Source organism: Stenella coeruleoalba (genome assembly GCF_951394435.1).
Source record: "Stenella coeruleoalba genome assembly, chromosome: 10".
NCBI lineage: Eukaryota > Metazoa > Chordata > Mammalia > Artiodactyla > Delphinidae > Stenella > Stenella coeruleoalba.
Window position 1 is genome coordinate 57,362,479 of NC_137156.1, and position 27,991 is coordinate 57,390,469.

Below are 27,991 nucleotides of genomic sequence, written 5' to 3' on the forward strand. Positions count from 1 at the left end.
CGGATTCTCCCACTGTGATACTGGTTCCTGTGGAAGTTTGAGTTTGTGGATTTCTGCTCCAAGAAGTTATAGTTCTCTGTATTTACCTGTCTAGCTCCAATTCAAGGGATAGCAGTTTGCCCTGTGACCTCACTTCTCTGACAGAAGAGTTGTTGATTTTTCAGTTTGTTCAGCTTTTTACCTGCTAGAACACAGTGACAGTTTCCAAGCTGTTTACATCCTGGACCAGAAACCAGAATGCCTATCCCCTGTTTTTATCTACTAGAGTTGTTCTCAAATTTGGAAGAAGTTTGAGACACCATCCAGTGCATCCCTGTAGGTGATGTTTGGGGAGTACCTTCCCCTCCCCCCACCATACACACAAACACCGCCCTCTACCCCGTGGACAGCTGATTGCCAGGGATGTGTGTCCATTCAATTTAGCTCCAGTGGTTAGAACACTCTTGTTACACCTCTCTTTGGTCTTAGTTTTGCCCTTTACTGAAGGCAGGTACAAGGAGGGGAAGAGGAGAGAGACAGGCTGTAGGCTCTCCCTGAAGGGCCAGAGGCAGCCCCGTCCTGCCCTGCAGTCTCCTAGAGGACAGTGGATGTGACCAGACTGCTCGGGGACGCCAGAGAGCAGCACATATGCTCCTTTGAGCTCATCCTCCCAGGTCAGTGAGACCACAGGTCCCTGGGGTTACAGTATTCCTGGGAGGACTCCCTCAAAGAAGGGAGCCAGTTTTAGGCTTTGAAGCATCATGGGGAGCCTTTGGCAGACTGGTGGGGTCGGGGGGAGGGTTAGGAGAACAGATAAGTTAATCAAGAAATTAAGATTGGGGCAGTTGGGAGTGCAGTGAAGCCAGTGGCATTTGGGGATCATAGTTACAACTATGGAAGGTCTTTGGTTGAGTCTCACTCTTCTATCAGCATCTCCTCATCATTTATCTATCTGTGTTTTAGAATTCTACACCAAGAAATGGAAGGATCCTTAGAGAGCATCTAGTTCAAGCTTTCCTTATACACAGATGCAGAAATAGAGGCCAGAGGGATAGAAGGAGCGGACTGCGGATCACAGTGAATCAGTGGTGGAGATCAAGCTTCCTGCCTCCTACCTCCAGTCCCCTTGGAGCCTTAGAGCTGAAATCCTCACCCTGATCAGAGTGAAAAGATGATGAGGACTGAGCCCAGGCTCCTGTCTCCACCTCAGTTTTCCCCATAATGTGAACGCCAAAGTGAGCAGCAGCAACTAGTAGCGTCTGCTTTCTTGGCAATTCAGTGAAGGCTATGCTGAGGACAAGAACACGTAAGCGAGGTGGGTGAGGAAGAAGAGGTGGGGCTAGGGACAGTGGGGAGCCTGGTGGGGAGTTTGGGAGGGGGCAGAGAGGAATGTCCTCTCCTTAGGCAGGGTTGTGGACCCTTGCCTCTGCCTTCCAGCATCTGCCCTACCTGGACCCTCCCTCTGTGCTGACTAACAGGCCGCGGATGTAGGCACACTGTATCCGGAGCTGCCCTGCACAACCTTGCTCCTTGCCTTCCCTTCACCCATGCTCCTCTGCCCATCTCTTATCTCAAAGTGTTTCAAAATCAAAACACAAAAAGGCTTTCCGATGCTTACCAAGCAAATATGTGAATGTGAATGTGATACCCAAGCGTGTATTTTTCCCTAATGCTCTTTTTAATCCCACCATTCCCCACCTCCTATGATTGAACTAGATGCCTTCCAAGCCCTGGGTCTACCTGCAGTGAGACTCCCCCCAGGGAAAAAGGATGGGGGCTTTCATCGTTGGGAGGTTCCTGTTGTCAGAGGTCCTGCCTTCTGTTAGCCTCCTGCCCTGTAAGAATCCTGACCTGCCAGCCCCCATGCCGTGCCCCATCCCAACCTCGACTCCAGCAGGGTCATAGGACTGACCAGCGGGGGCTCGGGCTTTGTCCTTTGTCCCTCTGTGCTCACCAAGGTTGCTCAGGGTGATTGGGCTACCCTTGGGCAGCTTTTGCGTCTGTTTCTGTCTTGGGAGGGTGTTAATGGTTCCTTCCTTGATTAGATAGAGATCAAGATGCACTGGTTAGCTCTGCTGCTGAAGGGAAAGGCATTTATGCCCTTGGTGGGTCTCCTGACCTTCATACTACCCTTGGATTGACTGCTGTTGCATACCACCACATGCTAGAGACCCTGCAGAAGAAAATAACTTCAGGGTCATGAGATCAGGTTGGGCTGTTGGCCGAGTTAATGTGCAGGCTGGGTCCTTGCTGCTCCACTGACTTATCCCCCGCGGTGCAGTGTAGTAGCAACTGCCTTGTCGTGCTGAAATTACTCTCAGAATTTGGACTGTATCATAATGGGAGCGGTTCGCACTGGTGTGAATTGTAGAGGATGTTGCAGTTAGAGGGGATGCTGTCCCTGTATACCATGTAACCTTTGGCTAAAGCTCACTGCTGTGTGCCAGGCCTGAGAAGTTCCTCTTGTGGTGCCTGTCACAGTCCATAAAACATCCTCGGATCCTCCAAGTCAGAGTGGACTATCTTTTCATCATATTCTGTCATTCCTAGACCAGAGCTGGGGAGCTGAGGTGTGACAGGTGGGGCCAGGCAAGGCTGTTTTAAACATTAACGTAGCACCGCCACTGCCCCGAGGAGCCCGTGCCCCAGAGCGAGCTGCAGGGCTGTCTGGTGGCCCCAGCTAAGGAGGCGGTAAGCAGTGACCGTGGCTCCCTTTGCCCAGGTCGCGGCTGACATTGGCAGCTTTGGTCGCTTCCAGGTACAGCTGCTGATACTGCTGAGTGTCCCCAACCTCCTGACTGCCTTCTGCATGTTCACCCAGGTCTTCATGGTCCTGGATGAGGCCCACCACTGTTCAGTGGCCTGGGTCAAGCACCGGACTCTGACCCTGAGCGCTGCTGAGCAGCCGGTGCTGAGCGTGCCTGTGGATGCGGCAGGCAGCCCTGAGCCCTGCCTCCCGTTCCGGCCACCCCCGACGGTGCCAGCCTGGAGGACGTCCTCAGCCACAGCTTCAGTGAGACACAGCCTTGCGAGGTGGGCTGGGTCTATCCTGCAGGAGGCCCCTCTCCCTAAAGAATGAGGTAAGGCTGCCCTTTGGCCTGTCTTTCCACCTCTTTTTAGTCCGTCAGCTCGTCTGCCCGAGCCCGTGCCCTCGGTCTCTCATGTGGCTGCCTCTGTGGCTGCCCCGCACCCCATGCCTGAATGACGGTGGGTCGCCTGTTTTGCTCTCTGTCCTCTGCCTGTTGGCTCATCTACCTCTCCATCCATTTCCTTTGTCCAGGGTGTCTGTCCATCTGTCCATTCATCTCTGCCTGTGCTTTTATCTGTCCCGCTGCCTGTCTGCCCAGTGGCCCTCCTTCTTGTCTCTCCTGTTCTCCTGTCCTCATGCCTCTCTTTCTCTCTCTCTCCCCCATGTTCCCACCTGCCTGTCCATTTGCCTTTGTCTTTCCGTCCACCTCTGCATGTCTGCCTGCTTACCTATCTTCGCATTTAACTAACCCTCTGATGCTACCCCTTCCCCGTCCACTCGTCTGCCTTCCTGCTTGCTTGCCTCGAGCTTCCTGCCTTCAGCCTCTCTCTCTAGATCTCCTCCTGCCTGCCTGCCTGCCTGCCTCTTAGATCCTGAAGGACACCCAGGACTCTAGGGCTTGTCCTGCACATAACTGGGCAATTGCTCCTGTTAACTCCATTCTCGTAGGAGGGACCCTGGCAGATCAATAGAAAGTTCCCCACTCCAACCACCTCAGAGCAAGAAAGGCTGCTTCCCAGACAGTGGGGTTGAGCACAGAATGGGGAGATGACTTGGCGAGGGCAACATAAAGACTTGATGGTGGAGCCAGGACTCTCTCATTCGGGGCACCTGCTGCCCAGTTCCCTGCAGGCATGGGAAAGAGCACAAATAGTCCAGAAACCTGAGGGGCAGGGGTTGGGGATCTGTGCAGCTCTCACCTTAATGGTGGCAAATCCTGAACCTCTGTGGAGGGCAATTTGAGCCCCGAGACTAAACATTCACCTCTTAATATGTGACCATACACCTGCCTCCAGAACCGTGGCAGCCTGAGGATGTGTCCTCCTGCCTTCTTCCTGACCCTCCCCCTCATTCCACCCCACAGGGGGAGTAGGTCGCCTTTGAACTCTGCCAGCCCCTGGATCTAGCCCAGCCTAGGCCGGTCTGACCCTCAGTGCCCCCTCCATCATCTCCCCAGTATCCCACCCGTGATAGGTCTGGTCTTCATCGGTCCTTAGGTGTTGTGGAGGTGTCTTCCTCTACATGTGCTCATAAACTCTCTGCCCATCTGGCCAAATGTCACCATCCTTACAGCCCAGGCAGACTTCCAGAGTGCTTGGAGCCAACTCTAGGTCTTGTGCACAGCCTTTGCTGGACTGTTCATGCAATTACATTCAGCCAACAGCTTCTGAGTATTAACTATGCAAGGAACAGAGAACAGAGGCACCCTATTCACCTTCTCTGAGAACATCTGGGCTCCTTGTAGAGGGACAAAGGGCTAGATGGGCTCTAAGGCTAGAATTTGCTTCCTCCTGGGGAGGGAATGGGCAGGCAACTCCCTGAAGGAGTTGGTATGTGAGCTGGGCACCAGGGACCCGAATAAGATTGATGGAGAAGAAGGGAAGGCCTTTGTAGACAGAGAATAGCAAAAGGAAGGCCTGGCAACAGGAAGCAGGTGATGTGTCTGGGAAGCAGCAGGAACCTGGTGTGCCTGGGATAGGGCTGGGCAGGTTATGGGAATGAATGGGACGTTCTCAAGGATTGGGGGCCTCTCTCTTTATCCTCAGTCACCAACTTAGTCTTTGCTGACCCTGGGGTGGGACCTTGGACCTCTGGCCTTTCCCTGACATGCTCCCAGGGACCCACCCTCCCAAGAATTGCGAGTCTCAGGGCAATGTACACTTTTGGTACTTTGTGCCCTGAACCACGTGACAACCTCAAACTCTGGGGCTACCTTGTGTGAGGTATCCACCTTGTTTTCCAGTCAACAAGCAGGGGTTCTGCTACAGACTGAGGACTCCTCTGAGGTGACATCCCAAGTTTCCTTATTATAACCAGCAACTTCATATGCAAAGTGAAATACAAACATAAGAAGAAAAGAATATATTTCCTTATAGGCAGTGTGCTCGTGAAGAGCAGAGTACATTTCTCCTTCTCCACCTACCTGTCCAACATTTCCTGGGTGCCCATCCTTGGTAAAAGAGAAAATGACTCCCAGCCCTGTCCACACGAAGCTCTGAATAGGGAGGCAACTAGACCATCACTGAATAGCAACAACAGTGTGATCTGTCCTGGGACCACAAAAGGAAGCAATGGGAGGGAAGGGGAAGCAGAAAGAATAGCCATTTCTAGGGTCTGGAGCATGAAAATGCCTGGCCCCTGTGAGCAATTCTGACATACAAAAGGGGTTGAGAAAAGGCAAGAGTCTTAAAGGGTCTCAGATACAGTGCTGAGGAATTGGGGCTGTCTCCTAGAGACCAACGGGAGTCATTGATGGTTTTGGAACAGTGAAAGGGAGATTTGATGGGTTTTGCTCCAGGAAATGGGGGTGGGAAATGGGGGTGGGATCCTGCCACCGTGGCAGGCCCCAGACAGAACCATCCACTGTAGGCATTAGGGCTGGGAAGGTTGATAACTGGTGTCCCAAGTTGGAGCCCTCTTCATCTCTGTTCCATCTGCAACATGACACCAGCATGTGAACTTGGGTAGGTCTTGGCACCTCTCCAAGCCTCTGTCTTTGCTGCAAAACAGAGGGAATGATAAGCCTTCTGGGAGTTAAAATGAGGATTTGATAAGATAGGGGATATCTCATCTACAGGGAGGTAGTGAATGGTGTCAACTAAACAAGGGTGGCAGCCTTGGAGGAGTCCCATGGCTCAGCACTCATGCCTTTAGAGTATGACCGCCCCTTGTGCCTGAGATGCCTGTGTCACCAGCTGTGTGCTTCGTGGCACAGGGGCCAGTACAGCCTCAGCGGAGCTAACACTTGCTGACCTAGCACAGCCACTGTGCTAAGCATGCTATATGTGTTAATTCCTTTAATCCTATCTGGCGATACTATGGAATGTATTTCATCCCCATTTTGTACGTGGGAAACCAAGACACCAGCAGGTCAGCTAACAGATTCAGAGTCACACAGAGTGACTCAGTTCTGACTCCAGAGGCTGACAGCAGCAGGCCTTTGTTCATTATTATTTATTTTAAATAGTGTTTAACTACAAAGCAATCTGTGGTGGCTGGACAAAAAGCAAACAGGATAGAACTGGGTGGAACAACAAGTTCAAGTACCTGGTCCTGCTGCACTTCATTCTCAGGGGCAATCCATTCATCATTTGATATATATTTAAAGTTCTTATAAAATTAACAGTTGTTGGACTTCCCTGGTGGCGCAGTGGTTAAGAATCCACCTGCCAATGCAGGGGACACGGGTTCGAGCCCTGGCCCGGGAAGACCCCACATGCCGCGAAGCATCTAAGCCCGTGCGCCACAACTACTGAGCCTGCACTCTAGAGCCCGTGAGCCACAACTACTGAGCCCACGTGCCACAACTACTGAAGCCCACATGCCCTAGAGCCTGTGCTCCACAGCAAGAGAAGACACCGCAATGAGAAGCCCACGCACTGCAATGAAGAGTAGCCCCTGCTCACCACAACCAGAGAAAGCCTGAGGGTAGCAATGAAGACCCAACACAGCCAAAAATAAAATTAATTAATTTTAAAAAATAAAAATAAAATTAACAGTTGTCCTTCAGGACAGAACTAGGAGCAAAATGTTGTCTCCTGAGTTGGTTAATTTTTTGCTAAAGGTTATTAACTAATGGAGATTGGCTACTCATCTGACTGAAGGTATTAGTTCCTTCCTTCATTCACTCATTCCTTCACTCAGGAAACATTACCTTAGCTTTCCCTCAGTTTCACTCACTGCCATCCAGTTTCAGTCACTGCCAGGACTAGCTGCTTAACCTCTTCTCCCTTAGACGAATAAAGCAGTCTCCTACCTTTTTGGCACCAGGGGCCGGTTTCGTGGAAGACAGTGTTTCCACAGACAGGGCGGTGGGTGTTGGGGGAATGATTCAGGCGGTACACGAGTGATGGGGAGTGATGGGGTGTGATGGGGAGTGGCAGATGAAGCTCCGCTTGCTCGCCGCCGTTCACCTCTTGCTGTGCAGCCTGGTTCCTAACAGGCTGTAGAGTGGTACCGGTCCGCAGCCCAGGAATTGGGGACCCCTGGGGGAATATAATAATAAGTCAAGGATCGTTGTCAGAATTATATGAGATGGGACTTCCCTGGTGGTCGAGTGGGTAAGACTCCACACTCCCAATGCAGGGGGCCCAGGTTCAATCCCTGGTCAGGGAACTAGATCCCGCATACATGCCATAACTAAGAGTCTGCATACCACAACTAAGAGTCCACATGCCACAACTAAGAAGTCAGCATGCCATAACTAAAGATCCTGCATGCTGCAATGAAGATCCTGTGTGCCACAGCTAAGACACGGCACTGCCAAAATAAATAAATAAATAAAATTTTTTAAATGAGATAATGCATGTAAAACATTTGGCACATTACCCAACCCAGAGTAAGCGCTCAAAAAGCATTAACAGGGGCTTCCCTGGTGGCGCAGTGGTTGAGAATCTGCCTGCCAATGAAGGAGACACGGGTTCGAGCCCTGGTCTGGGAAGATCCCATATGCCGCAGAGCAACTAAGCCCGTGCGCCACAACTACTGAGCCCGCATGCCAGAACTACTGAAGCCTGTGCGCCTAGAGCCTGTGCTCCACAGGAGAAGCCACCGCAATGAGAAGCCCATGCACCACAACGAAGAGTAGCTCCCGCTCGCCGCAACTAGAGAAAGCCCATGCGCAGCAATAAAGACCCAATGCAGCCAAAAATTAAATAAATAAATAAATAAATTTTTTTTTAAAAAAGCATTAATATTGTTGTGAAGCTACCTCTGTGAGCTCTGGAGAACAGCTCATGTGTCATGATACCCTCATAAACATATGGAGCTGAGCTATGTGCAGAGGGGCATAAAACTCACAGATGGAGGTGGGGAATATCAGTCACATGCACTTATTGTTATGTGCACATTGCAGTAGACAAGTGTACAGACGTGTATGGACACCCATATTTTCATCACTTGGTTTCCCAGTCTGTCAGGTTCTCTCTGTGAGTCTCCAGGTGGGTTGTCCCCCTCACATCGTGTGTGTATGTGTCTGTGTGTGTGTCCGCGTGTGTGCAGGCCTGCACATTCCTGCATCCTAATCTCTTTCCTCAAGGAGTGTGTGAGGGCTCCTTAGGATTCTGACTGCCTGTGAATGATGGGAGTTTCAGGGGGGTTTTGCAGCCAGTTGGGAAAAGTTGGAAAGGCCCAAGCAGGTCACAGGGGTGCCATGGTTGTGGGAAAGAGGCCCCATTTGTCAGGAAGAAGCAGTTAATGACTGTCAGAGGGTTCCCAAACTGTACATTCTTAGTGGGTCAATAATTTTACATGGCATCTCCAGGCCAAAAAAATACCTAAAAGTTTCACATATTAAGTAATTTGTTCCAAACAATTTAAGAAGGGGGACTTCCCTCACGATCCAGTGGTTAAAGCTCCATGCTTCCACTGCAGGGGGCACGGGTTCGATCCCTGCCCTAAGGAATCCCAGATGATCCCACTGAGATCCCACATGCCGCGTAGTGCAGCCCAAAACAACGACGACAAAAAACAAAAACAAACAACTTAAGAAGGATTTATGTACTAATAACTCAGTAGCTGTTTAAAAATATATATACACGAATCAAAAGAAAACACTTTTACATCCTAATGTGCAGTTACTTCCTAATAGGATGTATTGGGAACTGCAAAACGTCTTGATCCTTGAACCCCGCCACCCTCATTTTCTGATCCACATTGAGTTTCACGTGGTGCTTGCTTTTTTTCATAGTAACTTCCAAAAACACAACTTCACACAGGTATGATGTCACTGAAAAGAATTGCGTGAACCATCTGGAGCTGGTAGTTTGATATGAAGCAGATGTTGAGGGTCACAGTGTTTCCCTTTACACTTCTAAGTATCGTGTTGTGCACCCTGAGTTCACGCTGGTGCCCTGCGATGCCTTGCCTGCCCCACTTCTGTCCTGAGAGGTTTGTGGTGGGCGGGCTGGCTGGTAAAGGACTCGCCCTCGCTGCCCCTAGACTCACATCTGCATGTGTCTGCCTCAGCTGAACCTGGCCTGTGGTCGGAAGCATCCGAAGGACACCTCCCAGTCGGTGGACCTGGCTAGGCTCCTCACTGGGGCGCTCATCGTCGGGCCCCTCTGTGACTGGTAAGAACCTTGAGCAGCTCCCGCAACCCAGCACGCTCTTGGGTTCCTGGCCCAGTTCCTCCCCACCACGTGCCCCTCTCGCTGGTCTCCAGGTAAGGCCCTGTCTCCCCGCAATGGGGCTCCCAGGTGGGGCCCTGCACCCTCCCGCAGACAGAGTACCCAGGGCAGGGCCGGGGGCTGGGTCTCCCTCCTTCCCCTCAGACAGACTCCCTCCTCAACCTGCCCCTTTCTTACCCCAGGATTGGCCACGAGACCACTGTCCTGGTGCAACTGCTACTCTTCGCCATCCTTGGCATGGCCGCAGCCTTTGTGCCCGGCTTTGAGCTCTACACGGCCCTGCGCTTTGCTGTGGCCACGGCCGTCGTTGGATATACCTTCAGCAGCGTCACCCTACGTGGGTATCTGGGTCCCGCGCCATCAGCCGCAGAGCGGGGCCTTGGGGTCTGGGCGGCCACGCTCCCACGCTGCCTGTGGGGCCCACTCAACTCCCCGCACCTAACGTGACGGCACCAGCACTCCCTGTACCGGGCCAGGACCACAGCCCCTGACCTGGTGGCGTCTAGCCATGGCAGGGAGTGAGAGGGCAGGGTCCGGGCCAGCCTCAGACTCAGCGTTCTCACAGTTGCAGGGTGGGTGGGGCCCTGGTAGAGAACTCAGGCTGTGGTCCTGGCCCAGTACACCTTCTCCGTGCAGCAGATGGCCCTCGCAGGACTCGCCCATGGCGTCCAGAGCTGGAGGCTTTTCCAGATGGCTGGCGCTGCACCTGTCTTCCGCTCTTCCTTTACTTCTGGTGAGGAGATACTTCCCAGGCAAGCTGCCTCTCGGTTGGCTACATGTCCAGAGAGGTGTCTGGGAGAGCGAACCTGTGGGGTCAGTGTGCACTGGGACAGCGGGGAGGCTCCTGGGGGAGTGGGGAGGCCCAGGTCCAGGCCCCAGGGTCACAGCCCGACCTACAGGGCTCTGCTGGAATCTGCACGGTGGCTCCTGACCCGGAGGAGGGTAGAGGAGGCTAAACAACCGATCCAGAGGGTGGCCTCGGTCAACAAGCGAAAACTCCGAGCTCCTGAGCCAGGTACTTGCAGTAGCTGGGCCAGCCCTGCCCTGGTCTGACCACACAGCCCGGCCTGCCTGGCCCCTCACTCTGCACCTCCCTCCCGGATGGTCCCAGAGAAGACCGGCCCCACGGGGGATGCCCTGGATCTGTTCTGACACCCCCAGCTTCCCAGGCACTGTGATGGCTCTGGTGGGGAAGTTTGCCATGGCGGCCGGATTTACCATCTCCTACGTGTAGTCTGCTGAGCTCTTCCCCACTGTCATCAGGTAAGGACTGCAGGTGCAACTCCTGTTCCTCTGCTCCTGAGACCCTGATTTTGGCCATCCCTCCTCTGCCCTTACTGCTGTTCCCCAATGAGCTTACAGAGCTGGCTCTGGGGCAGCAGTGCTGGATGGGGTCAGTGGAGAGCAGAGGAGAGCAGCGGAGGGCAGATACAGGAGGGGCCACATCCTGGCCTTGTCAGGACTGGAACATGGAGTAAGTCCCAGGTTTGATGAATGGCTCAGAAGGAAGACTCCGGTGGGGATGGGAGGTGGTCAGGAGGTGCAGCCTTTGACCTGAGACTCGACAGGTGAGCAGGAGTACAGCAGGCAGACAGAGAGGCCTGGAGGTGGCAAAAGCAGGCCGCACAGTAGGACTCGGGGAAGTGCAGGAGGAGGGGGCAGGAAGGCTGGCTGGACTGCACGGGCCTGGAGACTCTGCAGGCCTGGAGACCAGATGAGACACTCGGGTGCTTCCAAGGAAATGAGCTGTGGCCCAGCGGAGGCCGGGTCTTCTCGGCTTGCGCTCACCTTTGCGCGGGCAGACGGGCATGGGGCTGGTGGGCATTTTCTCGAGGATCGGGGACATCCTCACGCCACTCGTGACCCTGCTGGGTGAGTACCACACGGCCCTCCCTATGCTCATCTATGGCAGCCTCCCCGTCGGGGCTGACTTACTCTGTGCCCTGCTGCCAGAGCCACGTGGCTGGAGCACGAAGGACGCCATGGACGACCTGGAGCAGGAGTCCTGCCCACAGCGAGGTGCTTGGTCTCTCTGAAACCCAGGACCTCATATCAGTGACCCCATCCCCAAAGGGGCTCTACTTCACCATTTGTCCATTGTGGCAGAGAGGCCCATATGGCATCCTCACGATTCCCCTACTTTGGGGAGGGGATGGCGAGGAACTGTAACACGGGATCAGTTCCTAAGCAGCCAATGACAGCCTTCTGCTTCCTCCAGCCCTCTGAACGCAGTGCCCTCGGAAAAGGATTCCGAGGCCTCAGGAAGTACTTCTAGCCCAGGGGTGACCTTTAGAGCAGCACGTACCTCTGAGTGTGTCTCTGAAGCCAGAGCAGCAGCAGCAGAGAGCTGCCTGAACACTCCCCTGGGAACAGCTGGACCCGTGAGCATGACCGTCTTGCTGACGGAGGCAGCACCCCATGAGCTGGCCCCAGAGCCAGCCAGCCACTGCCCAGCCCCATCCCAGAAGCATCCGAGACAGGCCTCCCTCCTTTCAAAACCTTTCTCATCCCCAGAGCCCCACGTCCAATACCCTGTTCTGGGTTAGAGTCTTGGGCGTGTCTTGGGCTTAACTTGTTCTCTGACAGTCTTGTGGGGATATGGCTCCTCAGATCCCCTCCATCTGGGGTCCCCCTGCCCTGAAAACACAGTCAAGCCAAAAACAGAACAGCTGGGTAGGGCCTCTCCAAGTAGGTGAGAGTAGGAAGAGAAAAACACTTAAAAGTTCTGGACTCGCCCAGGCAGGTGAAGGAAAAGCTGTGGATGAAGGGAAGGTTGTGGTTCCTCCAATGGCTGGACTAGGCCCGTCTGGATAAGGTGGGACCCACAGGGCATTTGCTCCAGCTGAGCGGGCACTGATTCAGTCAGAATCGAAGCTTCAGTCTTGCCTTCTCTTCAAAGATTCTCCTTCCCCTGTCCTGCACTCAGGGACCAGTGGCGGGGAGAGGGAGGATGTGGGTCCTGTTCCTCTCCGGGCCCCTCCTCCCTTTCATGCTCTGCTTCTCTGGCTCCTTCAGGGCCCATGCAGGGTGAGGGAAAGGGGAAGAAGTCTTCTTACCTGGTGGCCACTGGTGGTAGTTCTTCCGGGCTTGCAGTGGTTAATCATCAGTCAGTGGCCCTGGCAGGCTCCTAAAAGCAGGTTTTCCACAAGAATTTTCGGGGGTTCTCAGCGATCATCCCAGGACCTCTGCGTTGGTCCTTAATATGAGCAATGTGCCTGCAACTGACCCCTTGGGACCCCTCTTCACCTCTTGGCCGCCCCCCCGCCCCGCCCCGTGGGGATCCCCACGTAGTCTCTTACAGAAGAATCCAGCTAGCAAGACCATAGCAGCACATGGGCCCGACTGTCTGCTTTCTGTCGTCCTGCACCCCAGCTGCTGGTCACTGCTGGAAAGAGTCACACTCCCGACAAGTCTGATCTATGGATCCATGGTCACCAGCACCAACTGGGTCTTTAGCAGCACCTCGTATTCCTACCAGCTTTTCAAGTCAGCTCGTTTTCCAACTCTCACCAGTGGCTATTTCTAAGCTCTGCTCTGCCTGCTTCCCATCCTTCTACCCCCTACCAGATAGCTTCTCCTTCTCCTCTGAGAGAAAGGAAAAGCCATCCTACTGCCGCTCCCCAAACTTCCCACCAAGAAGTCTTTAACCTACACTCCCTCCTCCCCCGGGTGGGATCTGGGAGCTGCTGAGTGGAGAGCCTGTTCCTCCTCTTACTCTCCTCTCCATCCCTCCTCCTCAGGCATGGGGACAGGGGCAGCCAAGTTGTGTGTGGAAGGATGGGAGGATTTCCCTCAGTGGAAATGGAGCCCTGATGGGGAGGCGGGTGCTCCAGGTGCTGGGAACAGTCTGCACGGAGAAATGGGGCTGGCTCACATGGAGATTTTCCCAGCCTGCCTTGCGCCTTCAGTTCCTAGAGCCTGTGGCCAGTTGTGCCCCAGGAGTGGAATGCTGTTCCTCCCCATGCCACCCCACCCCAGGACCTCCCCGCCCCATTGTGACACTGCTCCCCAGACACCGTGGAACCCAAGGGTTCTGCTTCCAAGGGTCTGGCTGGGCCTGGCTTGTGGTCCTGTCTCCAGGGAGGACAGGGACTGGGAGGGTGTGGAGGGTGGCAATTATGATGACACCTGGCAACTGTGTGGCCACATTCTCAGCGCAGACGTGGACAGGGCCTGTTCGGCTGTGGGGAGTCTGTGGAAGGAGCGGGCTGTCCTCCCGGGAAGCGTGAGTTCTCAGGTGTGGCATCTGGCCATTTCCTGCCCTCAGAAGGGGGGCTGCTCCTGGTTATACCTTCCTGTCCCAGGCCTTAGTTTCCACTTTTTACATTGAGAACCAATTACCTGGGGCCTGTCCACCTGGCAGGGGACCTTTGGGAACAAGTGCTCCAGGGCCTTGCAGACTGTCAGGCCCCTGTGGGTATTCAGGTGATGCTGTGGGGGACACTGAAGGGGACCTTGCCCGGGAAGCTGGCTCCAGGCCCAAAAGCCAAATCTCTCTGAGCAAAGCAAAGTTTCCCTCCTTCCCTCTCTCCCTCCCTCCCTTCTTCCTTCCCTCTCTCTCTCCCTCTCTGCCTGGGAAGTCTCTTCTATCCTGTGACACTCCCTCCAAACTTACACACATGCACACTGTACTAGTTTTCTGTTGCTGTTGTAATATATTGTCACAAACTTAGCGGCTTTAAGCAACACAGATTTATTACCGTATAGTCCTGCAGGTCAGAAGGCCAAAATGGGTCTCACTAAACTAAGATCAGCTGTCGTAGGGGAATTTATTTCCTTGCCTGTTCCAGCCTCCAAAGGCTGCCCACAATTCCTTAGCTCACAGTTCCTTGTATCTTCAAGGCCAGCAACGGCTGGTCAAGTCTTAAGAGATGTAACTGAAATTTATGCATTTTCATTGCTGTATTGCATTCCACTAGATAAATATACCACAGTTTATCCATTCCTCTGCTGATGGAGCGTTTGGGCTCTTTTTTTTTTTTTTTTTTCCTTCATATTTGAGGTGTGTTGTCGTGAATGTTTTGGTACTCTTCTTGGATCATATGTACAAATGTTTGCCCAGAGTATGTAACTGGGAGTAGAATTGCTGGGTCATAATGTGTGGGGATATTCAGCTCTATAAGACAATGCCACATTGTTTTCCGAAGTGGAACTATGAATAATCCTGCCAGAAATGTATAAAAGATAGATACTGGGTATTGTCAGATTTCTTAAGTTTTCTTAAGCAAATGAGTGTAAATTATGGTCTTGATTTGCATTTCCCTCATTATTAAAGAGGTTGAACATCTCTTTGTATGTTTGTTTAAATTTCCTCTTCTTGCAATGCCCATTCATGTCTTTTGTCATTTTTCTATAGTCTTTTTATTATTGATCTGTGGCTTCTTTACGTATTCTTGATCCTTTTTCTCCCCAGTAATACAAGTTTTTCAATATATTCTCCCAGTTGTGTTTATTTTAACTCTATGATTTTCATTTTTGAGTAGTCAAATTTATAATCAAAAAATATTTTTTAATTCATTTGTTTATTTATTTTTTGGCTGTGCTGGGTCTTCGTTGCTGTGCGCGGGCTTCCTCTAGTTGCGGCGAGCGAGGGCTACTCCTCGCTGTGGTGCGCAGGCTTCTCATTGCAGTGGCTTCTCTTGTTGTGGAGCACGGGCTCTAGGCACGCAGGCTTCAGTAGTTGTGGCATGCGGGCTTCAGTAGTTGTGGCTCTCAGGCTCTAGAGCGCAGGCTCAGTAGTTGTGGCACACGGGCTTAGTTGCTCCGCGGCGTGTGGGATCTTCCCGGACCAGGGCTCGAACCCGTGTCCCTCGCATTGGCAGGCAGATTCTTAATCACTGAGCCGCCAGGGAAGCCCTATTTTATGGTTAGCATAGACTAGCATAGCTTTTGTGTCCTGATTAAGAAATCCTTTTTTGGTTCACCCTGCTCCCTCTTTTGCTCACATTCTGCCCTGCCATGCCCTGCTCTCAGGAAACAAGTCGTCTCCCCCAGCAAGGTGGCCCAGCTTGCAGAGGAGGACAGCATACCGCTCCACTTTGCCCAGCTCTCGGAGCACACCACCGCCCAGACCAAGGGGACTACATGCACCGCAGGCTCTGACCTGTACGCTGCCTGTGATTGCACAGTACCACCTATGGAGAAAGCCCTTGTGAAAACCAACATTCAGGTACCTCTTCCTTCTGGGTGCTATGGGAGAGTAGCTCCATGTTCTAGCTTGGCTGCAAAACATTTCATAGTTGTAGAAGCTGGGGTCATAGATGAAGATTGTAGAGGAAATGTTGGTATTGTACTATTTAATTGTGGCAAAGTTTGAAGTAAAAAGTGTGATAAAATTGCACAGCTCATTTGTGAACAGATTTTTTTTACCCAGAAATAGAGGAAGTTCAAGTTTTAGATGACACTGTAAGGGTTTCAGGAGGCTTTGGTTCTACTGGTAAGAATTTAAAATGTATGCCAAGAACAGAGAATGAGAAAATGTTCCTTGAAAAGAAAGACTTTGCTTAAAGTGAAAAGAAAAAAGAAATCATTTTTCACATAAAGTCAAAAATATATTCCAGTAAAAGGAACTAGACCCTAGATGCTAAGTAATGTTTGATTCCATTTAAATGACATTTTGTAAAAGGCAAAACTATAGAAACAGTGATTGCAAGAGATTGTGGAGTAGAAGGAGGAGAAACACAAGGGGATTTTAGGGGTAATGGAACCCCTCCACATCATGATTTTGGTGCTAGATATACTATTCTATACCTTTGTCAAAACCCACAGAACTGTACACAACAAAGGGTGTATTTTACTGTACATAAAATAAAAAGTATATAAGAGATACAAATATAAAATTGAAAAAAGGCTGGGACAGGGACTTCCCTGGTGGTCCAGTGGTAAAGAATCCACCTTCCAATGCAGGGGACATGGGTTCAATCCCTGATCGGGGGAAAATATATATATATATATATTTTTTTTTTCTAATAAAAGTTTTGTTCTTTAAATTTAGGTCCTTAATAGGACTGAAATTTTTGTTTATGGTGTGAGACAGGAACCAATGTTAATTTTTTTCCATTTACTGACCTGTCATGCAAGTCTGTCTCTCATATATCCAGATTTGTTTGGGACTTCCCTGGTGGTCCAGTGGGTAAGACTCCACGCTCCCAGTGCAGGGGGTCCGGGTTTGAGCCCTGGTCGGGGAACTAGGTCCCTCATGCGTGCCGCAACTAAGAGTCCGCATGCCACAACTAAGAAGCCTGCATGCCGCAACTGAAGATCCCGCATACCACAACGAAGATCCCATGTGCTGCAACTAAGACCCGGTGCAGCCAAAATAAATAAAATAAAATAAATATTTTTAAAAATTGTTTGCATAAATCTATTTCTGGGCTATTTAGCTACTCCTGCACTGAGACCACCTTGTCTTTAATGAATATAACTTTATAATAGATTCTGATGCTTGGCAGGACAAATCATTCCTCCTTATTCTTCAGAATTGTCTTAGGTATTCATGCCCTTTGTTCTTCCATAGTAATTTTAGAGTTATCTTGACAAATTTCACAAAAAAAAACCTTTTGGATTTTGACTGGATTTGTACTGAATCTACAGATCAACATGGGGAAAAATTGACAACTTTTATTCATGACTATTAGATATCTCTCCATTAATTTTTCTTTTTAACATATTTCTGTACGTTTTATAATTATTTTACACACAGGTCTTGCACTTTTTTTTTTTTTTTTTTTTTTTTTTGCCCTGCTGCGTGGCTTGTGGGATCTTAGTTCCCTGACCAGGGATTGAAACCCAGCCCACAGCAGTGAAAGTGCCGAACCCTAACCACTGGACCTCCAGGGAATACCCTTGCACATATTTTTAAAACATTTTTTATTGTGGTAAAATATACCTAATATAAAATTGATCATTTGAAACATTAAAAAAAATTTAGCAAAGGTAAATGTAAAATTGACATACAAAATTGTAAGATATTCAAAGTGTACATTGTGGTTCTTTGATATACATATATATTACAAAAGGACTCCCTTCATCTAGTTAATTCACACATCTATCACCTCACATATTTATCTTTTGTGTGTGTGTGTGAGAAACTTATGTTCTACTGTCTTAGCAAATTGCAATTATACAATATAGTGTTATCAACTATAGTCACCATGTTTTTACATTATATCCTCAGACCTTATTCCTCTTACAGTTGAAAGTAATTACCCTTTTACCAACCTCTTCCTATCTCCCCACCCGCAGCCCTTGGAAACCACTTAAACTTTCTGTTTCCACTAGTTTTGACTTAAAAAAAAAATTCCACATATAAGTGATACCATACAGTATTTGTCCTTCTCTGTTCACTAGCATAATGCTCCCAAGATCCACCCATGTTGTCACAAATGGCAGGATTTCTATTTTTTCTTGTGGCTAAATAGTATTTCATTGTATATATAAATATATACCACATTTTCTCTATTCATTCATCCGTTGATGGACACTTAATGTTGTTTCCATATCTTGCTATTATTGTTTCCTGTTTCGTTTATTTCTGTCTTAACTTTATAATCTATTTATTTAGGTTTATATTATTTTGTTCTTTTTTCACTTCCTATGATGGGCATTTAGTTTATTAACTTTCAGTCTTTCTGATTTTCTTTTATAAAGCAGGTAAAACTATAAATTTCCCACAGAGTACCACTTTTTATACCACCCATAGGTTTGATATGGGTGGTATAAGTTTTTATAGTTTTCACTTATAAGCATTTATATTATCACTCATTTATAAATATTTTAAATTTTTCATTATGATCTCTTCTTTGACTTCTGAGATAGTCGCAAGTTTTATTAACTTAAAAATATATATTTATAAAACTTAATAAATGTTAGAAAAAATATATGTATATTCCATGTTCATGGATTGAAAGACTCAATATTGTTGGTAAGATGTCAACGCTTCCCAAACTGACCTATAGATTCAATATAATCTCAATCAAAAGCACAGCAAGCTGTTTTGCAAATATCAACAAACTTATTCTAAAGTTCAAATGGAAACGCAGAAGACCTGGATATCCAACACAGTAGTGAAGAAAAACAAAGTTGGAGGCTTCACATTACCTGATTTTAAGACTTCCTATAAAGTCTTCCATAATCAGAATAGCATGGTATTGGCAAAAGGATAGACACATAGAACCATGGAACAAAATAGAAAGTTCAGAAATAGACCCACATAAATATAGTCAACTGCAAAGAAGCAAAGGCAATTCAATGGAGAAAGGATAGTCTTTTCAGCAATGGTACTGGAATAATTGGATGACCATATGCAAAAATTTAATGTAAAAAAAAAATGTAAACCCAGATCTTACACCCTTTACAAAAATTAACTCAAAATGGATCATAGACCTAAATGTAAAACACAAAACTATATAAAACTTCTAGAAGACAACATAGGAGAAAATCTAAGTGACCTTGGGTTTGGCAATGAATTTTTAGATATGACACCAAAAGCAAAATCTATGAAAGAAAAAATTGATAAATTGGACTTTTTTTTTTAAGATTTATTTATTTTGTTTATTTTTGGCTGCGTCAGGTCTTAGTTGCGGCACGTGGGCTCTTTGTTGTGGTGCACAGTCTTCTCTCTAGCCGTGGTGTGCAGGTTTTCTCTCTCTAGTTGTGGCGCGCAGGCTCCAGCGTGCGTTGGCTCTGTAGTTTGCGGCACGCAGGCTCAGTAGTTGCGGCACGCGGGCTTAGTTGCCCCGCGGCATGTGAGATCTTAGTTCCCCTGACCAGGGATCAAACTCGTGTCCCCTGCATTGTAAGGCGTATTCTTTACCACTGGACCACCAGGGAAGTCCCAAATTGGACTAAAATAAAAAACTTCTGCTCTGCAAAAGATGCTGTTAAGAGAATAAAAAGGCAAGCCAGAGACTGGAGAAAATATTTGCAAAACATAGCTGATAAAAGACTTGTATCCAAAATATACAAATAACTCAAAACTCAACATTAAGAAGGTAAACATCCCAATTTAAAAAAACAGGCAAAAGATCTGAAGAGATAACTCACCAAAGAAGATATACAGATAGCAAATAAGCATATGAAAAGATGCTCAATATTATTTGTCATTAGGAAAGTGCAACTTAAAAGAATGAAAAACTAAATAAAAGAGCTCATCTATTATTATGGCTAAAATCATAAATTGGCAAGGATGCAGAACAACAAGAATTCTCATTCATTGCTGGTGGGAGTGCAAAATGGTATAGCCACTTTGGAAGACAGTTTCCAGTTTCTTACAAAGCTAAACATAGTTTTACCATATGACTCAACATTCATGTTCCTAGGTATTACCCAACTGATTTGAAAACTGTATCCACACAAAAACCTGCACGCAAATGTTTATAGCAGCTTTATTCACAGCTGCCAAACACTGGAAGCAACCAAGATGTCCTTCAATAATTGACGAATGGATAAGCAAACTGTAGTACGTGGATACATTGAAAAATATTATTCTGTGATTTTTGAGAAACAAGCTATTAGGCCATGAAAAGATATGAATGGCCTTAAGTGCATACTGCTGAGTGAAAGAAGCCTGTCTGAAAAGGCTATATAGTGTATGATTAAAGGTATATGACGCTCCGGGCTTCCCTGGTGGCGCAGTGGTTGAGAGTCTGCCTGCCGATGCAGGGGACACGGGTTCGTGCCCCGGTCCGAGAGGATCCCGCATGCCGTGGAGCGGCTAGACCCGTGATCCATGGCCGCGGGGAAGATCCCACATGCCGTGGAGCGGCTGGGCCCGTGAGCCATGGCCGCTGAGCCTGCGCGTCCGGAGCCTGTGCTCCGCAACGGGTAGAGGCCACAACAGTGAGAGGCCCGCGTACCACAAAAAAAAAAAAAAAAAAAAAAGGTATATGACACTCCAGAAAAAGCAAGATATACTGTAAAAAGATCAGTGGTTGCCAGGGCTTTGAGAAGAGAGAGGAGGATTTAATAGGTGGAGCACAGATTTTTTAGGGCAGTGAGACTTCTGTCTGATACTCTAATGGTGGATACATGACTCCACGCATTCATCAAAACCCACAGGACTTTACAGCCCATAGAGTGAACCTTACCATGTACAAATTTAAAAAAAAATCATTTAAGAGATAGAGGGATCCCAGGGTGGAATGCCGACTGTGATAAATGAATGTAACTGTATTACACATGTATGAAAAACATATGGAATTTTAAATTATTAGGCTGTTAGTGACTTCTAATTTAATCTCATTGTAGTCAGAAGACAGGTCTATATGATGCCTATTCTTTGAAATTTGTCTTGAGAACTTCCCTGGCGGTACAGTGGTTCAGACTCCCTGCTTCCAATGCACGCGGTGTGGGTTCAATCCCTGGTCGGAGTACTAAGATCCCATATGCCGTGCAGTGCGGCCAAAAAGAAAAAAAGAAAATTTCTGTCGAGGCTTGCTTTATTGCCTAGTGTATGATAAAGTTTTGCAAATGCTCTGAGTAAGCTTGAGAAAAATGTGTATTCTCTAGTTGTTACATGCAGAATTTTAGAAATGGTCATTAGTTTAATCTTGTTAATTGTGTTATTAAAATAATCTATCTTTGCTAAGGTTTTACATTTTGACCCCTTGAAAAGGTGCATTGAAATTTCTCATTATGGTATTAGAGATATCAACTTCTCCTATGAGTTATACTCATTATTTTATATATTTGAAGACATTTATTAGGTTCATATATATTTAATTTTTTGGTGTACTGAACGTTTTGTCTTTAGATAATGAATCTCTCTATTAATGATACTTTATGGGTTTTTGTTTTGTTTTGGTAATAGTATAGCTAAATCAGATTTCTTTTGATTACTCTTTGCCTAATATAACTTTTTCCATCCTTTAACTCTCAGCCTTTTCATGTCCCTATGCTTTAAGTGTACCTTCTTACAGAGTGACCAAGTTGTCATCAAAATCAAAACACTTGTGAGAGGGAAAGGGGGCGCTATGAATAATTACACAAGCATAAAAGACATAAACTGGGTATGTTCTGGGAAATACTGGCCACCCTGTTTATTTATTTTTAAATATTTATTTATTTATTTGGCTGTGCCAGGTCTTAGTTGTGGCATGCGGGCTCTTTTAGTTGCAGTATGCAGGCTCTAGTTCCCTGACCAGGGATGGAACCTGGGCCCCATGCATTGGGAGTGCAGAGTCTTAACCACTGTACCACCAGGGAAGTCCCGGCCGCCCTATTTAAAAACAGCATATTAATTTGATTTTTCAAAAGCTCAATCCAACTATCTCTTTTAACTAGTGATAATCAATATACTTTGATTCATTTTTGCAGTCACAATTACTGAAATCCACTTTTTCTACGTTTCCTTTTTTCTTTTCTTCCCTTTTTCGATTGAGGTCTTGTTTTTGTTTTTCCCTTTAGCCTACCTTTTTCCACTACTGTTTTCTAGCTATATTATTGTAGTGGTTATCCTTAAAATTTTATCATGCAAATGTAACTTTGAGGGACTTCCTTAGTGGTCCAGTGGTTAAGACTTCATGCTTCCACTGCAGGGAGCATGGGTTGGATCCTTGGTCAGGGAACTAAGATCCCGCAAGCCAGGCAGTGTGGTGTGGCCAAAAAAAAAACGAGAAAAGTAACTTTGAAATCTTGGTGTCTTTCTCCTACACCTTGAACAATAGAAAGATTTTAAGATACTTCGGCTCTCATCATCTCCATCCTGAAATATATTATTGCTGCCCACCATTTTATCTTTTTTTTTTAACTCCACAGTTGAACAGAGCTTTTATTATTTAATGCAATCAATATTTGGATTTGCTTACATGTTTACCATTTAGATTGCTCATCACTGCCTATTAGTTTGTCGTCTTGACATAATTTTCCTCCTCCTTATCCTCTTTTTTTTCCCCAATAGTTCCAGACCCATTTATTGATGAGTTCCTCTTTTATCCAGTTTCTGGACTCTTTTTTTTCACTACACTGTATATTCCTACTCCAAAACTTTGTTGTTGTTGTTTTTTGGCCACACTGCGAGGCTCGTGGGCTCGTAGTACCCCAACCAGGGACTGAACCCGGGCCCCTGGCAGTGAAAGCTCAGAGTCCTAACCACTAGACTGCCAGGGAATTCCCACCAAAACCATTCTTAATTGTTTGAATTATTTTAGGATTTTGCATTTTCATATACATTTTATTTTATTTTATTTGGAGCATCCCCCTCCTTAACTTTTAGAAGTTCCATTAAATCAGATCTGTTGCTAACTCAATTTTTGACTATAACTCTCTTCATTTTACTCTGACAGATAATTTTGCTGAGTAAGCAATTCTAGGTTGGCTGTTATTTCCTATCAACATGTTGAAGATACTCTTCACTCTCTTCTGGTTTCCTTGTTGCTTAACAACTTTTGGTTATTTCTTTAAAAAAAAAGAAAAGAAAAAGAAAAGAAAAAGTCTTAGAGTTAGGGCTTCCCTGGTGGCGCAGTGGTTGAGAGTCCGCCTGCCGGTGCAGGGGACACAGGTTCCTGCCCCGGTGCGGGAAGATCCCATATGCTGCGGAGCGGCTGGGCCCGTGAACCATGGCCGCTGAGCCTGCGCGTCCGGAGCCTGTGCTCTGCAACGGGAGAGGCCACAACAGTGAGAGGCCCGCATACCGCAAAAAAAAAAAGTCTTAGAGTTAAACAATGAGTCTTCAACATTATAAAGCTATCTGTAACAGTAATTAAAGTAGTGGTAACATTTTACCCTTATGACAATGTCATAGACTTCAAATCACAACTTGGATCCTCAATGATTCAGGTGTTTTATCTTACAAATATGGATTTGGTCAGTTTTAAGATAAAATTCCTCCAAATATGTTGTCCACAACTTTTGTTTCTTAACAGAAGTCTGTAGACACGGCTCATTTGTCCATGATCTATCTAATCTCTAGATGTTTTTGAAAATCTTTTCTTTGTCACTGGTGTTCTGCAGCTTTGTTACAGTGGGTTTCTCTTGTATTTATCCTGCTTGGGATACGCTGTTTCCTGATTCTAAGGATTCATGTGTTTCAAATTTTAGAAAAGGGATTGCTCTTATCTCTTTAAATATCGCTTCTCTCTTTCTCCCACTGGGCCTGCAACTAGATGAACGTTAAATCTTCTATCTTCTAATTCATCTTTGTGTCGAATCTATTTAACCTTCCCTTTAGTGTGTTTATTTCAACAACTTGTTATTCAATAGTTTTCATTTTTAGAAGTTGTGTCTTCCCTCCAAAGGTGTCTGCTTTTTGCCTCTGGTTATAAGTCCATTTCTGTAATTATAACTTCCATCTCTTACTCTCAGAATGACTTAACTTCTTATGGGTTAGATAATATTTATTGTGAGCCCTTGGCTTGATCTTAATCTGTGAGAGCCTTGCAAGCTTAGTTTGGAGAAATTTTCCTTCAGAGAAGACCTGCATCTGCTTTTGCTGGTAGCCAAGGGGTGCCCCAACCCAGGACCTCTTCAGCCCCGCTTAGGTTCCCCACTTTGCTGCTGTTCCAAGGTAATATCCTTACAGTCAGTGTTGCTACCTCACTCCTCCCCTCCGCCTGCCTTTCCAGCTTGGCTCTCTGTTGCTGTCTGTCACCCTACCATTTTGGTGCCCCATGGCACCAGCCCTGTCTTCTCACCTCTGTGATCAAGGCTTGCAGCCACCCACCTTGGCCTCAGTTCATGACCACTTCAGAGCCAGATTTGTGTGTGTGTGTGTTGTTTTTTTAATTAATTTATATATTTTTGGCTGCATTGGGTCTTCGTTGCTGCACGCGGGCTTTATCTAGTTGCAGCGAGAAGGGGCTACTCTTCATTGCGGTGCGCGGGCTTCTCACTGCAGTGGCTTCTCTTGTTGCAGAGCACGGGCTCTAGGCGCACGGGCTTCAGTGGTTGTGGCTCGCGGCTCTAGAGTACAGGCTCAGTAGTTGTGGCGCACGGGCTTAGCTGTTTCGCGGCATGTGGGATCTTCCCAGACCAGGGCTCGAACCTGTGTCCCCTGCATTGGCAGGCGGATTCTTAACCACTACGCCACCAGGGAAGTTCCTGCTTTGTTTTTTTTAAGGAATGGTCCCTGGAGGCCTCTCCTACCTTTTGCAAGACTGGTGGTGCCTCAGTGTGTGTGTAAACAAAGTTTCCATTGTGGGCAAGTTGCAGGAGAGCTCCTCAGAACTTAGTCATTCATGATAACAGAAGCAGAGCATTTTCTAAAACATTAAAAAATCTTAAGTGCTCTATACACATCAGGGACGGGTGGGCCAATGGGGGCCAAATTAAGAAATTTCAGAAGCAAAGGAGGGAAGTACAGAGAACATCAAGGTTGAGATCCAAACTGTTTCAAGCCAGTTTCTGGCCAGTGCCTCCCACGCTGGTCTATGATATCTGAAAAGTGGTGTCAGTGAAGACTGAGCTGCATCCTCTCTTTGAACAGATGGCAAAGGAAAACAACTTCAAGGTAGAGTTCAAATCCCAGCATCATCTCAGGATCTTCCACCAACATGAGGCAGCAGAAAGCCCCCGTTCCTGTTCTCTGGACATGCTGTTACGCAGATTGAGGGCCATAGAAGCCAAGCAAGATGATAAGTTTGCCACCATCATGGATGCAGTAGGGGAGTTTGGCACATTCCAGCGGAGGCTGGTGGCCCTCACCTTCATTCCCAACATCCTGTCTACCTTCTTCTTGTTTGCTGACATCTTCGTGTTCACACCACAGAAGCCCTATTGCAACACCAGCTGGATACTGGCAGTGGGCCCCAACCTGACGGAGTCTGAGCGGCTGAATCTGACCCTGCCCCAAGCACCCAATGGCAGTTTCCTGACTTGCCTCATGTACTTGCCTGTGGACTGGGATCTGGATTCTATCATCCATTTTGGGCTCAACCACAGAGACTCATGTCAAGATGGGTGGATCTATCCTGAGGTCAAGAAGCGATCACTGATCAATGAGGTATGCCTTGTCCTGAGTTGTCTGTAGCTAACCCAGGACCCCAGAGATTTGCCCTCACCCTCACTGAACAGGTGGGGAAACTGAGGCTCAGGGAGGGGAAGCAATTGGCCCAAGGTCAACCCACAGAGGCAGGGCCAAGGCAGAAACAGGACTCCTGCTGCCCAGCCCTGGTCTTACAGGTCTTAGCCAGGAAGCTAGAGTAGACTGGGGACTAGGGGCAGATGTCAGGTGGCAGGGTTTGCCACCTGCCCAGGGGATTGCTTCTGTAGTTGTGGCTCTGCCCTCTGAAATCACAGAAATTAGGGAACTGGGGAAAGAAGCATCTTTGATCTGGTACCTCTTATGGAGTTTCTCAGCCTAAGCTGCTACCTGGGCCCTTCACAGCACAGACCTGCCCAGTTTGATTCTCTAGGGTGAGGCCTAGCATCTGTACTTGGAAAAGGGTCTTGGGTGATTCTGGCCTTTGCTCGGTTACCTCTTCACCCAGCCCCCTTCTTGGCCTGTGTCTCTGGTCCCTCTCTCCAGGCCTAACTCCTAGAGTCTGCCAGATGCAGGATGGGCTGCAGAGGTAACAGAGCTGAGGCATGCTGCACACAGTTACCTGCGCCTGTCCCAGGCCCCTTCTGCCTAAAGGCCCACCCTGGGTGGAGGCTCAGTCTCAACCTAGAAGGCCCTGGATGGAGGCCTGTGGCCAATCCCTGCATATAACCCGCAGTTTGACTTGGTGTGTGGCAAGGAACCAAACCCGGAAATCGTGCAGAACATGTACTTGGCGGGACTCTTGACAGGGTCTTTCCTCTTCGGGTTCATAACTGACAAGTAAGTCTTCCAGAGTTCCCTCTGGTCCCCGGGACACCCCTGCCTCCTCCTTGTGGCCATTCAGAGCTGAAGGGTCTCAATTTAGGGGAGGCAAGGGTAGGGGCCCTCCGGAGGCGAGTGTACGGCTCAGGGCCTGGTCTTGGTGCTGGGAGCGGGCTGGGGCCAGCCACATAGGTCCATGCGCTTGGCGCAGTCTCCCCTCCCTTCCACGTGCGCAGGCTGGGCCGCCACCCAGTCATCCTGCTGTCGCTGCTGGGACTGATCATCTTCGGCTTCGGGACAGCCTTTGTCAACAGCTTTCACCAATATCTGTTCTTCCGCTTTGGCGTGTCCCAAGCTGCGGTGGGCTATGCAGTCAGCGGCGCATCTTTAAGTGAGGTGGGGGGGCGGGGCGCGCGTGTACCTACCGGGAGCCCGCAGGACAGGGGGAGTTGTGGTCCAGTCAGGCAGGCTGTGGAGGCCTAGAGATGGCAGAGAATCTGTGCCCACACTGCCCTTGCACTGTCATCCCCCTGGTACCCCACACATCCCCCCTTCATACCCCTTGCTTCCCCCACCTGGGCCAGGTGGCTGCTAAGCCCTCTATATGTATTGCCTCCTTTCATCCTGGCAACTGTCTGTTCGGTAGGCACTAATCTATTATTCCTTTAGCTCAGGAAGATACTAGAGCCTCAGGAAGTTAACCAACTTACTCAGGGTCACACGGCAGTTCAGTGAAGGAACTGGGATTCCACCCCAGGCCTGTGTGATGCAAAATTCCCAAGTGCCCGTACATTTATTCAGCCTCACAGGAACCTGCTGGGGAACCTGCTCCCGTTTCTCATTGGGAAATTTTCAGAGCCCAGCCAGAGGGAACTGGGTCCTCCACAAAGGCCGGGGTCTAGGTGGCCAAAGCACTGATACACTAAGAACCAAGACAAGGACAGTGATGTCTCGCCTTGCCTGTGTCAGGCCACATGTGAGGTGCTGTACCCAGGGCCAGAGCTTCTTAATGACAGGCGTGTGGTCAGGGGGAGGTGTTCCAAGGGAACAGCCAAGTTGATGACAGACTGGAGGCTATGTCTGTGGTTTGGACCCCAGGCAAGTGTGCCCTGGGGGTGCAGAGGCACTCTGCCTGGCTTTGAAGTGCTGTCTCTGGACCCGGATCCTGAGCAGGCAGAAGAAACCCAGTCCCTGAGCAGGGCTGGGGCATCTCAGAAGGCTGGGGACAGGGGCAGCCCTGGGTACCTTGAGCTGAGTATGATTTTGTCCTCCTGGCCTCTGCACAGTCTCTGAGTGGCTAGTGGGCATGCGCTGGGCCCACGCCATCACCCTGGGACACTGCTTTTTCGCTATGGGGGTCATATTCCTGACGGGACTTGGCTACAGCCTTCCCCACTGGCGGCTGCTGTTTCTGGTGAGTGGGGCACCTGTGTTCCCCCTCATCTCATATCTGGTGAGCAAACGAATACAGGGCATGCACAGGGATGGGTCTGTTGGGCTGGAGATTGAGGGGTGTGGAGGGTCCTTGAAGGGCTGGAGTGGGTGGGATTTTCCCTGGGAGAAAGTGTATGGGGAGCCAAGGGCAGAGCCTCTGGAACCCCAGCATTAACCCCATCAGAGGAGATCCTCAAAGAGATGTCAGAGAGGTGGGCAGAAAACCAGAAGGAAAGGTTTTGAAAGGCAAGAGTTCAAGGACAAGGGAATGGTGAGGGTTGAAGGCAAGAAAGGTGAGGCTGGAGAAGGATCTGTTGGCCTTAGTGACCTTGACATGGCTTCCGCAGAGTGGCAGGAGGTTGAGGAGCGAGGAGGAACTGAAAAATATATCCATCCAAGAGGTGACACTTTCCCAGTGTTGGACTGAGGCAGGCAGGGGGAAAGTGAGGACGTCTGTGGGCAGCT

The 27,991-nt window shown here is 48.6% G+C and overlaps 2 protein-coding genes across 2 annotated transcripts in view; both read left to right on the forward strand.

The window, feature by feature from the left end:
- Positions 1–1,749: 1,749 nt before the first annotated feature.
- On the forward strand, positions 1,750–10,588 carry SLC22A13 (solute carrier family 22 member 13; the record flags this gene model as incomplete). Its single annotated transcript, XM_079934323.1, is given in 11 exon segments — positions 1,750–1,816; positions 2,679–2,951; positions 2,954–3,040; positions 3,043–3,059; positions 9,194–9,297; positions 9,537–9,691; positions 9,920–9,942; positions 9,946–10,066; positions 10,069–10,087; positions 10,254–10,349; positions 10,351–10,588. Coding segments are annotated over 11 exon segments (1,200 nt in total).
- Positions 10,589–10,784: 196 nt separating this feature from the next.
- The window catches only part of SLC22A14 (solute carrier family 22 member 14), a gene marked incomplete at its 3' end in the record, with an annotated part of 28,179 nt that continues 10,972 nt past the window's right edge, over positions 10,785–27,991 (forward strand). The window contains exons 1-6 of the mRNA XM_079934324.1: positions 10,785–10,828; positions 15,328–15,523; positions 24,776–25,291; positions 26,007–26,110; positions 26,329–26,483; positions 27,379–27,604. Of these exons, the coding sequence (XP_079790450.1) occupies positions 10,824–10,828; positions 15,328–15,523; positions 24,776–25,291; positions 26,007–26,110; positions 26,329–26,483; positions 27,379–27,604 (1,202 nt within the window). The 5' untranslated portion in view covers positions 10,785–10,823. The remainder of the gene's footprint in view (positions 10,829–15,327; positions 15,524–24,775; positions 25,292–26,006; positions 26,111–26,328; positions 26,484–27,378; positions 27,605–27,991) is intronic.